This window comes from Phaseolus vulgaris, chromosome 9 (genome assembly GCF_051622355.1).
Source record: "Phaseolus vulgaris cultivar YP4 chromosome 9, ASM5162235v1, whole genome shotgun sequence".
Taxonomy (NCBI): Eukaryota; Viridiplantae; Streptophyta; class Magnoliopsida; order Fabales; family Fabaceae; genus Phaseolus; species Phaseolus vulgaris.
In genome coordinates, this window is record NC_143506.1 from 14,753,005 (window position 1) to 14,769,214 (window position 16,210).

Here is a 16,210-nt window from a genome sequence, read left to right on the forward strand (position 1 = left end):
TGCAAATCAAAGTTATAAACCTTTTTGAGAGAAACTCTTTTGGAAACCCTATATAAAAAAGGACTCATATGATTGAGGTTTTTTGCACTCACTTATATACAATGCATTGTCTTCATACCATATTATGAAGTGGACTTTAAGCCTAACTCAACCCCATAAAACCGGCTCATAGGATTGAGGTTTGCACCCACTTATATACAATGAATGGTCCTCATTTCTAGTTGATGTGGGATTCCATCAATTAATATGGCTAATAACATGTGATAAAATAACTAATTAAAGTTTAAAAGCAATACACACTTCACAATAGTAAGTATATAATTAAATCGAATACATATTGATCAATTGAATTTTCCATATTAGGACAATTATTAGTTAAAAAAATGTAATTAAGAAATATGAAAAGAAATTAAATTATAAAAGAATGTATTAAATATGTATATTGATTCATTTTCATGCACTTCAATTTTAAGATTAGAATACATCACACAATAGCCCTAGGAAGAGGCTCAAGGATGGTCACACCCTTAATTATTAAAATGGAGTGTCAAGACTCTTCCAAATATTTGCATAAACCTCACAAAAATCTCAAACATAGATCCCATTATTTAGAGCTTCAATAATTAAAGAATAAGTTTTTGTATTATTAAAACAATGGATCTTCAAATTAACGTGTCTCTAATGTATTCAAACACTCTAAAAAATATTCAAGTATTTTTTCATTAAAGTATTCGAATACCAAACATAGGCATACATCTATAAATTTTTTTTGTAGTGTTGAAAATTTGACTTGGCATCTGCTTTAGGATTACAATATATTTCTCTCACAATAAAAAGATAGTGCTCTAGAATATTTGAATATTAGGCCAAGTATCATGTGATAATTCACAACTCGCATCATATAATTATATTACAACTTTTAATATTATTATTTTAATACCTTTTTATATCATTTAATTTTAAATTTATTTTTTATTATATATATTTATTTAACTCTAATGATTGTAAAATGTTATTTTTCTTTAAAAAAATAAAAATGAGGGAAAAGTAATGTTAATGCACAATTATTCAACAGCAACAAGTACATCAAGAAGTAGTTAGAAATTGCTATCTGTGTTCTAAAATGATGCATGTCAAATTTCTGTCTCTGTGTCTTTCAAGTTCGATATCACCTTGTGTTGTTTGTAATAATTTAAAACAAAAAAAAGTGGATTATTGTGTTATCCTCGATTTTTACGCACCTGATCACACAGTCAGATACCTGGCGAAGGGTACTGAAACCATCATGTACCTTTCACAAGTCATTGAAGGATTGTGAAGGATTTGATGATTTTCTATTCCTCTCCTGTTGTGTCTTTTAAATCATATTTGTTTACTCTGTGATTAAGAAACAATTCTGATGGGTTTATTTTTATAGAAGAACAAGTTCTGAATCTGATATCCAATTTACTTTTTCCAATGGGAGGAAGAAAAATAACTTCTTTAGCTTTTCAATCGGGTCTTGCCCCAATTATTGTTGAATTGAATCAAATGTTGGAATGAAAACCTTAGTTTTTTTTATTTATTTATTTAGGTTTGGTTTGGTTAGGCCATAAGGCTTAGCTATCAGTTTATCACGTTCCTTATCCATGTCCACTTTATGATCTGGAAGGTTCGCTTTTCTGTCTGTGCAGGAGCTTTCTTTCCTTTGTTCCTGAAGATTATACTGTTAGACCTGATCATACTCTTTGAAGGAAGAAAAGTAACTAGCTAGTGACTCACGAAAAGATTATATTAATTCCTTTTGCTTTGTGTCAATGCCACAACACGAAGTGTCTTCTTTACTCTATCATTCTATCGGTTCTATAAAGCTGCCAAAATTTGTTTCTGTTTAGTCCTGCAAGATATCTCTCGTGTAGTCCAAATTCACTTTTCCTTTAATTATGAATGCACCTGTTTATTTTCAACTCTAGGTGTTTAATCACCACGGGATTTAAGAGATGGGTGCTCTTGAAAATTCACTGGGGCATCAAAGTGTTTCAGAAATGATACTTAGCCCTGCTGTGTATATGGCTATGCTTTCAGGCATTGCTAATCCTTTTCTTGCTTCTTCTTCTTGGATCCACTTGTTCAATTCAGTCAAATTTTTGGAAGCTCTCCATTGGTTTCTCATACCAGTTTGCATATTTTTGTTACCCTATTGTCTTGGAAACCAGGGAATGAGCCACGATTCTCACCAAGTAACGAGTCTGGAATAGAAAAGGTTCCAATAAATGATGAGCAAAATCAGTGCAAAGGCTCAACTTCTGAAAAGGGAAACCGAACCTGGTGAACATAAAAGAAAGTGAGGAGTGAACTAAAATTCTATTTTCGGTTCAAATAAGGAAGGTTATGTTTCTATCCAACTCAGTTATGATGTAGAGTACTTCATTGAATTGTTCGGTTGAGGAAGCTAATGCGTGAAACGATTTCAAAAACATTGTTTAGTTTAGAATGCTGTGGGGAAGCAATTAAAGATTCTTCTGGGAAGAACTGTGGTGATGTGAACGAACAATGTAAAAAGAAACCAAAAGTCGAACAAAATAGTAGTGCAAATTTACGTATGAAGTAATCTCATAAGCGAAAGAAAAATAACTGACAGTACAGAACCTCCCTAAGAAAATTTCTTTCATGTGAGATCCCAAAAGAAGACAAGCTACAGAGGTCGCAGCTATGCACAAAGGGTATCACCATCGTAACATAAATGTTGTTACCCGAAACCCAATTCTTTTTATTGATAATAGGAATTAAAACATATTTTGTGTGCAGGTAAGGAGGGAAAAGATTGGTTTTTTGAGATGATTGTGCTAGTCATGACTTTTAATATTGGAATGATGATTTCTGGTATGTTAATTATAAGCTGTTAATGGATTTCAGATAACGGGTAAAGCTTAATGGTGGATGAGATTGTAAACCATGTGCAGTCATTTCAAAGCTGTTATATATATGTATACTCTTACAAATAGCAGCTTTTCTATATTTCGATCATATTGGACATTTTGTTTATTGTTCAACCTTAATTTTGATCTGATTTGCTGCATAATGCATATGATGATTATTGTTTTAATTTAAAGGGAGATTTATAGTTTTCATTTGTGGTTTAACCCAATTGCAACTTTTTTTCTAAATAGATTTTTCGGTTTTATTTAAACATTAATTCTTCATCTCTAAAGGTTGCGCATTAGCATACTATCTCCTATCTATTTCTTTGTCCAGGTTGATAAGCATAGATATTTATCTGTTATTGTGGCATGTAGGCCTAATGGTACACTGTAGCATAATACTAAAGTATCAGCACTGTGGTTGAAAAATAATGTTTCAGCAAACCACATGAAGATAAACTAATTTATCCTAAATTTAGGGATTTAAAATTATGGATAACACCTCTTAAGAAGTCAACTCTAATGTCATGATGAATCCAATACTCAACTTACCCTAAACATACTTTACAGCTTTTGTAGATGAAACTGGCTATTTTAGACAAAAAAAAAACTGAATTTTAATCAGATCCGCTCCAAATGTAAGTGAAGGTCTCAACAGATTAATTTTTTTAGCATCACAGAAATTTTTTCTAAAAGGTTGGTATTTAACTTCATTTACTTCTTTATCACTGAACCGAAATCTTATAAAGAGGCTTCTATAAGCATGACTGTTGGATTCTTACTTCACTTCCCATCACAAGATAATAACTATTGGATGTTATTAGGTTTACAAAATAAAAGGTCAAGCTGATGATTCTGTGGAACCTTACAAAATAAAACATCGGGTTTAAAAAACACAAAAAGGTTCATTATCAATGATATCTATAAAGGAAAAATATATTTTCAATTGTCAATGATAGATTTGTCAGATGAAGGAACCACAGAATTTAAGATAGTCTAAGCGTATTAGTTTTCTTTTTTTAAATACATTTTGTTCTATTTAAATTTGTTATGTTATATTTACTGTGAGAAATAAAAGTATGTTTAAAAAAAATTGTACCTACCCACCTATAGGTCCGATCAACAACTCGGGATGAATGCCTCATTATAAATAAAACGATTAAATCAATAAGTATTAAATGATGAGTAGCAGTTATTCATGGAATAATAAATAGCAGTTAGATGACTAATTCAAGAAATTCATAATAGTACACTTTAGGCTCTGTTTGCTTCTATGGATGTACTGTTCACAAGGAAAGAAGTGAGGGGATATCAGTGGTTTGGATCCATGATTTTGTAGGGAAGAGGAGGAGAGGATCTTCTCTCAAAATGAAGAGATGTAGAGGGAAAACCACATCAGCATGTATTATTTCCGAATTTACCCCATTCATTTACATGGGTTTTTAATATTAAAAAAGAATATTTTTATTTATTTATATAAGATGTTATTTTCTTTCTAATTTTATAGTATATATTTAATATTTTAAGAAATTATTTGAAATTCTCTTTTTATTTAATTTGTTGTTGCGTTTATATTAATATATATTTTTATAATTATTAGTTTATGAGTTTGTAATTTATTTGATAATAGTTTTTTATGAAATTATTTTCTATTGTTAATTACGTTCTATTTTTTAGTATTTTTGTTATTTTTTATTACTATATGGTTTTTAATAATAAAAAATATTATCTTTTATTTATATAAGATCTGATTTATTTTCTAATTTTATAATGCATGTTTAATATTTTAAGAAATTATTTGAAGTTTTATTTTTATTTAATTATAATTTTTAAATTATATATATTTATATTTAATTTTTTTCTAGTTTTAATTTTTAAATCTACGAAATATGTGAAAGTTGTTTATTTTTAAACAAAAATAACTCATTTCATTATTAAAAAAAATTAATAGGCAAGGATAAATTTGTAAAGTAACATTTAACAATTTAAAAAAAAATAGAACTCTCGCACAACCATCATATCACTCATAAACTCCCATAAACTTTCCTCACACATGACTCTAACATACCCCAATTCAAACAACTTCACTTTCTTCACATTTTCTTCTCACATCCTCACACATCCACTCCCTCAAATTCTCACACATCCACTCCCCAATCCAAACACACACTTAAAGGATATCACCTCATCAACTTATAAATACTCATTCCCTAGGAAGTACAATTTATCTTATCTCATAATCTTAACTCTCATACTATACTATCTTTGTACTTCTACTGATTTAAACATCGGAAAGTCATCTTCAGATGGACCTCTCATCCACATTGGAAACCACTTGGAGCTCGTTCCCAAAGGACAACCAAATTCTTACCGAGTTGTACTCTCGAGCTCATTTCTATTAGGAGCAAAAATAAACCATTATCAATATTAATGTCATCTATAGAGGAAAAATCTATTTCAATTAGTATTGATAGGTTAAAAGTACATCCAAAAGGTTTGCGACGCTCAAGTTAATATTGGAGATTCGATGATTGAGAATAATAATATTATTAGATGAGTATTTTAACTTGAACTTCGCATTGTTGAGTCTAAATTAACATAAATATCACTAATAGTTTATGCATTAATTTAACGTTATATATAGATTCTTTGCAAAATCTATATTTAAGAGATATTTGCTTTTGATTGCGAATATGCTTCATGATTTTGGTAGTTGAGTAACTATTAATAAACATAGTAAAACATCTCAAATATGTATTATATACCGTTTCAGTAATGTGCGGAGAAGATAAAATTTTAATGTAAAAACTTAGTTTTAACAATAATCAAACATGTCACGAAGTTAAATTTGTTCTCGCAACTAAATTTGAAGCACCCGAAATTAAAAAGTAAACAATCTCCCTAATTAATTATAAAAAGAAAATCTACAAAAAAATCAGCATACTCAAAGCGTGCAAAGTCTACTCAGTCAAAATTGTCTAATTTTTATCCAAATCTTGCTATCATGGTTTCGAGGTTAGAAACAAAAAACAAAACATATTTGTTAGTAATTGATTGAATAATGAATGGTACTGTTCTTAGATGCTTCCGTCACGTGTATAGTTCTACATTGTTTTAAAAGAAAATACTATTTGAAACAAGTTTTGCATCTTACGCTAACAAATTATTTTAGAAAAAATTTAGTTTAATTATGCATCTTTTTTGTTCATTGAAAGACGGAGATATTTTTAATTATATAACTATGCATATAAAAAAAAAAACTTTCAACCGAGTTTTGGAACAAATTTATTTGTTTAAAAACGGTGTGAATATTAAAATAATTTACTATTTATATACATATGGCCAACTCCGAAGACACACAGCTAATGATGGGTCACTTACATTCACTATAGTTTCAAATTTCAGTATTCATAGTTTTACTGTTACGAGTTGGTGTGCAGATAAAAAAAAACTGTTACCAATTGCTGAATATAAATTACGTATCGAAGTGGTTTTGTAACAAGTACGTACCAGCTATCATATACAGTTCTCCTCCTACTCTTTTTGAATGACATCTAATTTCTGCAAACATTTATTTCCTAAATGGCTCAGTTGGTGCAAACACCACAAACTTGGTCAATGAAATACACAAAAATTAAGCCAACGGCTTCTCACTGCTTAGCTTAAATCATTGATTCACCATTTATACCATTCTCTGTTATTTAAACAATTGTTTCTTTTTTATTAGTTGAGAATTCGAGATTATTGGAGAGAAAAAATAAAAAAGTTTTTCGGTCCGAACTGTTATTGAATATTGTGTTTCGTCCCTAATTGAAACACATATTTTTATTATTTGAATTTTTGTTCTTATAATCTATCCTGTTCAGAAAAAGACAAGGTACGGTGATGTTTAGTTTTATGAGTAAGGTGGAAAGGCATTGAAATGATAGTGAATGTGAGGTCTGAAAAGATTCACGAGTTCACGCAGGGTGTAAATGAGAAATGGTCCAACATGATAGATGAGAAAGAATAAATTACTTGTATCAGAAATGGCATTTCCTTTATGAACCAGAAGTTTTGCATGTAAATTTTGAAGCAAACAGCCATAACTCATTAATTGGGTGGGTGCTCTATGCATATGCTGGATCAATCATTCATTTAATTAGGAGAAGAGACAGCACTAAGATATATACTTCCCCATCTACCCTATTCTTTGCCTGCGATATTAATGATCTAGGCAATGCCATTTTCCTTTCACAGATAAAGTGATAAGAAAAAGTATTAGCAGCTTTTGGGTTAATTTGTTGAATGGGAGCTACCATAAAGAGCACCTGAAGCCATGAAAAATATCAGAGCCAAATAATTTTAACCATGCCTTTCATAATTTGGATTTGCTAAATTAGTACTACTCAAATGTAAAGATTCATTTTGATGCCACTTTAAAAATCATTATTACAAAGGTTGATCATTTCTAGGTCCTTTATCTTTCAAATATCATAGGTATACGCTTTTTAATTATATAAATTGAATCTTTTAAATATCATGTTTATGTAATTATAATCTCTCAATTCATTTATATTGTTATTTAATAACTAGCATTGAATGATACCTCCATTTTTAAATAGTTCGAATTGTGGTCATATTACTTCCTTCCTTTTTGAATAAACTATTTCAATGTATAACCATTTTTTTATTTAATTATTCTTTTTGATTTATAATGGTGATAACAAAAAATAAAAAAGTGTAACTAATTAAAATGTGCACACACATATATTTTAAACAACATGTTAGTTCTATCATGTCATTAATGTGTTATCATTGTATCTCATTTTATGTCCATCACACTGTTTAGTTTCGTGTCAATAAAATCTATTAAATAGTAGCAAATATTAGTGGAAAGCAGGTGTAGTTTGAATATTGTATTTTATACAAAAGAAACTTGAAAGTCTACCAAACTGAGCTATGATATAAAAAAGATTAAAAATAGAATTAAAGCATATCCTGTTATCAGACTTCGTGTGATGAGTATATCGAGTTTGTAAAAGAAAAGGCTGAATAGTAAAATGGCATCAAACACGACGAAAATAAATTGTCGGATAACAAAAGCGTCCAATTCTGAGTCCCGGTTTTAAGAAGCAAAAAGCAAAAGCACAACTAATCCTTGTTCATGCTTATTATTTCTATGCAACAAGTACAAGTGATTCCTTAATGAGGTTGTAAAAAAATACAATATATGACATTAAGGAAAAGTTTGGTTTTTTTCTTTGGGTGGGAGGAAAAGTTTGGATATTTAGCTGGCAAAATGCTGTCAACTAAGTACGAATAGAGTGGGGCCTCCAAACGCGCCACAAGCTACCAACATGATGTAGCCCCACAAAACCGTTTGCCACCGCTACTTCCCTTTCCATCAAAATTCCCATGTCAAACACCGTGTTCGACAAGGTGCTTTCAAATTTCATTCCAAAGTTGCGCGCAACAGTAAAAACCTTCACAAACAAATATTGTTCTAACAAGCATTGAATGAGTGAACGATGACAAAGTTAAGGAGCTGAAAGTGCCATCAAATTGTAACTACCAGTGGTTATGAAGGGTTTTGTTTACAATTAACTTGCAATAATTGAGTTAAAAGACTTTGAATAATCAAATAGAAGAGTTTTTAAACTAGACTAGTTTTAGTTTTTACATTAGTTTTTCTATTAAAAACATTTATAGATAACTTTTCTAAATGGTTTTAGTAGAAAATATGTTGAACATGCAGAGCTGGAGGGTAAATCAAACTTCGATGGCACTGACATTTTTCTCTATTTGTCATATTAAGCAACTATTCACATTTATGCATAGAAAAGACGTGAAAGAAGTAGATAGGAACTATGAGACATCTATGAAGTAACCAATGGTAACTGATTTATACCCAAAAAACAAACTACTGGTTATTAATGATGGTGGGAAAAAGCTGGTTCGGTCTCGAGAGTTCACGCACAAGACACGACTGAACAGTTGTCTTGCCACCATAAACGACAAGCGAATTCTATTGAGCCAAATTCTTGAAGAAGCTTCAATAGCAACCAAATTGAAGAGTAACCTAAGCATTATTAAAATGGATCAAGGGAAGCATCCACGTGCCCCGCTACTGAACCACCCACCTATTTTTCTAAGTACATCTTCGGGTTTTATTTCGGATTTATCGAGCAGTGTTTCGGGCCGAAAAGGGCATTATCCCTTTGTAGCTGCACAGTTGTAATAAAAGTTGGAATCTTGAATTTCAATCTCCTTTTGGATAAGAGCAGTGGGCAGCAGCACTCACCATACACAAAATTGGACAGACAGACTCTTCATCAAAGCAGTGTGGTGCACATCTAGTAATTTTTCCAGCTCAATGTTCAAAAGCGGTGAGAATAACAACCTACAAGCAAATTTTAAAGCAAGGGAAGAGGACCACCTTCAATTGCTACGAGCATCACATTCCAAGGGCCCCAGAAATCAAAACCCACTTGCTCTCTACCATCATGAAAGTTGACAAAAATGAAATTTAAATATTCAATTTGCATTACCGCATTCCAAGCGGTGGAGGAAGTGGCTGGAACATTGACAAGGAGAATACTGTTGCTCTTGACAATGGCTATGAACTTTTTTTTTTAGAAAAAAGAGAAAAAATATCCCAATGGATGTTTAAAGTTTGAAGTTTGAACAACAACTTTTCTTACAAAAGAATCCACATAAAATTACAAAAATGAATCAAATAACAAAAGAAACAAGGCTAAACTTACACATGGAATTGGCGTCAACCGCACCCATTTCCAAATTAAACCCTTTTTGGTCCATAGAACACAATTATATCGTGTTGGGTGATTTACGAGCCTGGAGGGAGGAGCATGAGCAAGAAAAAGCAGCACTATGGGTCCTCCACACTCTCCAGTGCTCCCAAATAAATGTCCTCAGTAATTTCATAAGGCCTGGTTTTCCCTCCTTTTTGCTTTTCCGTCCATATAATTCGTGCATGTAAAAGGTCATAGTCGTGTCAATTTTTTCATTTTTTTTTCAGTCCACCTGTTCACCAATCAAGTCAAGACCAACCAACAGGAATGATATTCCCTGGAATAACAAAAAGTAGAAATGGATCCCTTGAGCAGAGAGGAGACTCCTTGCTGAGGCTGTTAGGAGTAGAAAGGCCAAAGCAAGCTCCTTCATATATATTCTGTTATGCTTTTTCTTCTTCTTAGAGGCCTTCTGCTCCTGCTTTCTAAGTTCCTCTTTCATTTCCTCAAGATCAGGTGCTGAGGACCCTCTTTGATGCTTTGGTCCTTTCTCAACCAGTGAAACCAAATCGCCTTCAGAGGAACGACCAGATTTCTTAGTGACCACCCACTCGTATGCACTACCTAGCTGGAACAGACCTGAGATCATAGCATTGAACTTGGTAACTGACATGGTGTTCTCAAATAGGAGATAAGGGACAATAAAGGGAAAGGCTTTTGGAGCTGGAAGAATGTTGAGAAAGGACATGGCCGCAGGGATGTAACACACCACCCACGCAGGAAGCTCGGCCTCCGGGACAAACATTGTCATAGGTAGAATTATACAAAATAAGGTGAATGAATAGAATGGTAATATCAGCTTCCTAAGAAGGAAGAAGAGAAATATCATGTTGAATTTCTTCCACACACTTATCTGAAAAAACATAATAGCAACAACACTACATAAGAACCACAACAACACAGATTTTCCAAAGTATTACCACACACACACACATATATATACATACCTTGGACCGTATGACATCAGGCAAACAAAGTCGGAACAATTGCATTGGCCCAGAATGCCATCTATGCTGTTGTTTCCTGTAAGCTTCATAAGATTCGGGAAGCTCACATTGGCACTACAAACATTAATAAAAAGCAACTTGAAATAAGTTTGAGAGTGAATTATTAGCAAACACAAACTATTGAACCAACATAACTGAAATAAAATAATGTGAGGGCAACTGACGAACCTCAACATCATTGAGGAAAATGAATTTCCAGCCATGAAGATGAGCTCGAACTGCAATGTCCATGTCCTCAACAGTAGTTCTCTCCAACCAACCACCAGAATCCTCCAAAGCCTTTATCCTCCACACTCCAGCAGTTCCATTGAACCCAAAGAAGTTAAGGAAAATCCCATTCACTTGCTGCTCTACCTCAAAATGAAAAGACAGGTTAATGTTCTGCAACCTCGTTAGCAGGTTCTCATCCTTGTTCACAAAGGACCATCTTGCTTGAACAAGCCCCAATTCATCATTATCCTGCACCACCCACACCAATCACGTCAAACAAACACATTTACCGTTTCATTGCTCGTCTAGCGACAGGACAATCACATTAAAGGCAAATATCGGTTTAAACCGAGATTATACAACTCATCACTACAAAAAAAAACACAAATGACATTGAAGAAATCATTAAATACCCACCTTAAAATGAGGAACCGTTTTTTTGAGAAAATCCGGAGTAGGCTGAAAATCTGCATCAAATATTGCAACAAACTCATAGTCTTTAACGTAGCTACAATTCATAGCGGATTTCAAATTCCCAGCCTTGTACCCATCTCTAATCACGCGATGCCGGTACAAAATGTTGGCACCCTCGTGTTGCCACTTCTGAACCTCCTCCTTTATTAGCAACTGCGTCGTTGGGTCATCGGAATCATCCAAAACCTGAATCAATACCTTCCCCTTCGGCCAATCCAAATTACACACCGCAGCAATCGATTGCTGATAAACCTAAACAAAAGCACACAAACAAAAAAACATAAACTAAATTGAAACAACGAATCTTAAATTAAACTTACTGACAAAAAATTACGACGATAAATTTTCCCACAATTTCCCATTCAAACGCTACATTACCTCCTTCTCATTGCACATGGGGATCTGCACAAGGACCATTGGGAAAAACGAAAAACTCTTGCTTTCTCCAGATTCAAGATCTACAGCATCTCCACCTTTGGGGACAGGCTTGATCTTCTTGAACCGGATCCAGAAACACCCCAAACACAGAACAAGCCTATCCATACTCTGAATAAGGAAAAGCACGATGCACGCATTGGTTAGAAACTGCAGAGGAGGAGCGAGATACTCCACGCGAACCAAAACCCACCCCGCGTAGAGCCAAGCGAATAAATCCTTGACTCCAAACGCGGGTACCCACAAAAAATGCTCAAACTGAAGCCTCGCCGCACCGAAATGCCACCCTTTGAAGTACGCAGCAACCTCGAAAAACAAGAGAAAAACGGAAAGCCACAGAAAGAGCTTGATGCAGGAATAGAAACGCGTCTTCACGGTGGGGTTCTCCAGCTCTCTGCCGCCATCGGTGTCGGCATCGGTTTTTCCGGCGGCGACACGGCGCTTCACGGCGGATACGAGCCCCCACAATGCCGGCGCGAGGGAGGTCAAGCAACCCGCGGCGCGGTGTGCTTTGAGGAGAAGAACCCATGTGAGTTGCTTCGCGTTTTTGCCTCTTCCTTTTCCTTTGTCTCGTGAAACCCCCGCAGGAGAAGTTTGTATCATTAAGTCCTCTTCTTCGGGACCCTCCAGTTCCACCATCGACCAATTTGGGTTCTCCATCTTCACCACCACTGGGGTTCCCCTGTGAGTGTCCTTCACCCCCCAATTGAACAACGGTGGTGCCATTTTCTTCTCTGATCTCACCAACTAATAACTAATTTATGTTAAATATAACAATGCCCCTTTCTCTATTTTCCCCTTTTTCTATTTTTTTTCTAATAATGAGAAATCTAAAGGAGGAGAAAAAGAGTAGTAGTTGAACACTACTACCAGTTTGATCTCATTGTCAGAAACCCAAATGAGAGTGTGAAATGATAACGGTGACAGACGCGTGGAAGAAGAAAGCAGAGCGAGGCGTCGCTAGGCCATTGTGACATTCGGAGAAACCTTATACGGTGAATATTTTAGAGAGAGAAATACAACACATACACAGAGAGAGAGAGAGAGAACACACACTGTGACTTGTTTGGATGAGTAGTACAAAACAGGCCCCTCAACAACAATCGCAACAAACGGTGTCTTAAAAAAACTACGGAGGGAGCGAGATTTTGGAAAATGGAAATTTCAAAATGGAAAGTGGGATTAGAAAGGTTAACAGCTCAACACGTTTTTCTATTTGATTCCGGGAATATTTCTTTTTTCAATGAAAAAGAAATGCCAATTCAACAAAAATATTACCCAGAAAAAGCACCTTCCCCCGTCAAAGCCTTCAACCAGCGCAAATATGCTACTTTTCACAGTTAAAAAAAACTCAGATTTTGTTCTCCCTTTTATCCATTTTAAATATAGGAATAGAGCAATTATCCTGAATTATAATCTCGCAATTGATAAAAGTGGAACAAAACCGTGACGTGACACGCAAATTTTCCAACACTTCCTTATTTTACCTCATTAAATCACCCACTCCTTTTAATTTTCAATAAACATTCACAACAACCACACAACTAAAACCTTGTCATGCAATCTCTTTCAGAAAATATATTTTACAGTGGTAGGTAAAGATTTTAAGTTACAGAGTTATCCTCCTGCATCACCAAATTCAAAGCTTCGTTTTCACTTTCATTTTCATTTTCTCCTCGCTCTCTTGTCCTGGCGCGTGAGGATCTTCTCAAGCCAGATTAATCATTTAATTTTGTCTCTTACGGTAAATTTTTTAATTATTATTATTACTATTATTATTATTTTTTTCAGTCCAGTGTGGAAGTGGAGAAAGGGTCAGAGAAGCTGAATTATTGACGGCCAAGGGCAAAGAAACACGTCAAAAAGCCAAAAGGTATTTTCGGCTTTCATTTTTTATCATTAATAATTAATCAATGTGTTTAATTTAATGTTGGTTTTTGAATGTTGAAAAAGCATATTGAATTTTTATATTCCAGTGATGGTTTCAGGTCTTTTAGAGAATTGTTTTAAGGTTCTGGTTGGTGGTGGAGAACGTGAAAGGGTGCTGAGAAATGGTACCCGTCCCCATTCATGTGTGCAGATGACCAAGTCCTGAATCTCCCTCTGGAACGGAAATTCCAAGCACCAAATGTATAGTATTTGTGATCATTAGTGTTGTAAACGCTCCTTACCAACACACATCTCATTTTTATTTTTATTTTTTTTGTATGTATAAATTAAAAACTAAATCCGTCAGCGCCGTAGTCACGCCACCAGCTTTCACGAGATATACTTTAGAGTCTAAATTAATACCAACATATATTTGGAAAATTATTACTTATCTCCATATTATAATAAAAGACACCGTATTTTTTAATAGAATCATACTTTTTAAAATATATATATATAAACTAAAATTTATTACAAATTATAAAAAAATAAATTTAAAAATTAAAGTTTTCATGAATATTTTTTTATGAATAAAATAAAAGAAATAAGTTTCACTTTATTAAAAACATAAAAAAAGGAAAGTAACACATTAAAAAAAGAATGTTTGTTTATTTAAAAATATAAGTATTTTTAATTAAGAAATAGAATAAATAATCAATTCAATACAACAAATAATTAAATGTTTGCACTTTAGGAATGGTTAGTGTGTTTACTAAAAAAAATTAATATTAACTTTCAAGGGAGGATTTTACCCTTTACTTCTTAGTTCGTAAATTTAAAATTCTTTAATCATATATTAATATTAATATTTCTTTTAATACATACATGTTACAATTATTAAATATTTTTCAATTATAGTTAACAAAATTCAAACTAAATTAAAAAAAATTAATGTTATTGTACTAAAAATATAGTTTTTTATTTTACTAAAATAGAAATATGTATTGTGTTGAACAGACTATTTACTCTTGAAAGTAGGAAGAAGGAAGAATTTACTGTCAAATTAAAAAAGTTGAGTGTTAGTTTGTAAAGGTAACTAAAATATTTGTTTTTTTATAGTATCTTAGAGAAAACATATTTTATTATTATTTTATTTTCTTGAGTTAAAATTTAACTATTAGGGTTATTTATTATTATTTTACATATTAATTTAAAATTTAATATATTTTAATACATGTTTATTAATGTTATTTATTTATTTTTATGTTATTTTAAAAAAATTGATGTATTACTTACAAAACTAAGATATTATTTAAAAAATTAAATTTAAGATAACAAAAATTAAAATTAGAAAAAAAAAACGAATGAAATGTAAAAAAAAAAAGTTGTGCTTTACAAAGTATAATAGAATGTAAAATATGTACGATAAATAAATAAATAAATAATTTCTTTATCACAGTTATAGATAAGAATGCTCAAAATCTCAAGTTTCTTCAATGTTAGTTTTTTTAAAAAAGTTCGCATTGATTTTATTTAAATTGAAACTCTTTTGATTTTTTTTAAATTAATTTCAAAAAAATTTAACAGTCAAGTCTTTGTGTTTTTTAATTGAAGATCTCTCTTAAAAAAATTACACTGAAAAGTCTGTTTTGACATCTTGTTTTTATCTTTTTCCATTTTCTAATAATCAAAATATTCTTTCGAATCTTTTACCGACCTAGATTGATGTGAATTGTGTAAATAATTAATTGAATATTATAACATTATTATTTTTTATTTAGTGAAAACCATTAATTTAATAAGTTTTCAATCTCTTTTTTTTTTTTAAGTTTAAGAGGAGCTAGATATGCAACCACAAATAACTATTTTAGTACTTATTGGTTTTGTAATTTTAACATCATTTTGAGTGAAATTAACATCATTTTAAATAAATGACAAGCCTATGAAAAATTTTATAAAAAAAATACAAATATTTTTAATTGTTCCAATCACAGTATGTATTAGAATTGTTTTATTAAAGCGAATTGGAAACTTTAAACTTGAAGCAATTACAATCAATAAATTATTTTCATAATTAGAACCATTTCACATACATTAATTAATAGATAAGGTAAAATCGAGATGGGTACGGTAAATAAATTATTGGCCAAAATAAAAAATTAACATAAGTTATTCATCTTTTGAGACCCTTACCTAGCGCATTATTTTCTTTTTGTGAATGTTGTGAAAACAAATATAATTCTACAAGTATTTGAGGAAGAAAATAAGTGCTTTCTTAAAATATATTCTTAGTTGCGCACAAACATCTTTACACATGAATATGTACAAAATTAAGTAAATAGTGAAATAACTAGAAAACATGTGTAAATTAAGAGTAAAGTTCTACATACTATTTTAGTTACATTTTGGAGGTATTGGAAAAAAGTTAGTCATTGAGACTAACTTGGAAAGGCGCGAGATCACAATTGCAAGTTTCATGTGTAGTCTTTATGGGGTCGAGGAGGAGACTAACACTCATTTG

At 32.2% G+C, this 16,210-nt stretch overlaps 1 protein-coding gene across 1 annotated transcript; it reads right to left on the reverse strand.

Moving 5' to 3' along the window:
• Window positions 1-9,526: 9,526 nt before the first annotated feature.
• Window positions 9,527-13,305, reverse strand: CSLC12 (Cellulose-synthase-like C12). The gene is made up of 5 exons (XM_068623973.2): window positions 11,764-13,305; window positions 11,329-11,637; window positions 10,870-11,160; window positions 10,642-10,755; window positions 9,527-10,547 (listed from the first exon to the last, which is right to left on the reverse strand). Exons 1-5 carry the CDS (start codon window positions 12,544-12,546, stop codon window positions 9,918-9,920), a joined length of 2,127 nt encoding a protein of 708 aa, XP_068480074.1. The 5' UTR covers window positions 12,547-13,305; the 3' UTR covers window positions 9,527-9,917.
• Window positions 13,306-16,210: the final 2,905 nt, after the last annotated feature.

Coding starts and splice junctions, on each gene's coding strand:
- CSLC12 (XM_068623973.2), bottom strand. CDS start 12,546: ATGGCACCACCGTTGTTCAATTGGGGGGTGAAGGACACTCACAGGGGA. Junction 11,638..11,763: donor CCATGTGCAATGAGAAGGAG/GTAATGTAGCGT, acceptor GCTTTTGTTTAG/GTTTATCAGCAATCGATTGC. Junction 10,548..10,641: donor CTGATGTCATACGGTCCAAG/GTATGTATATAT, acceptor ATGTTTTTTCAG/ATAAGTGTGTGGAAGAAATT.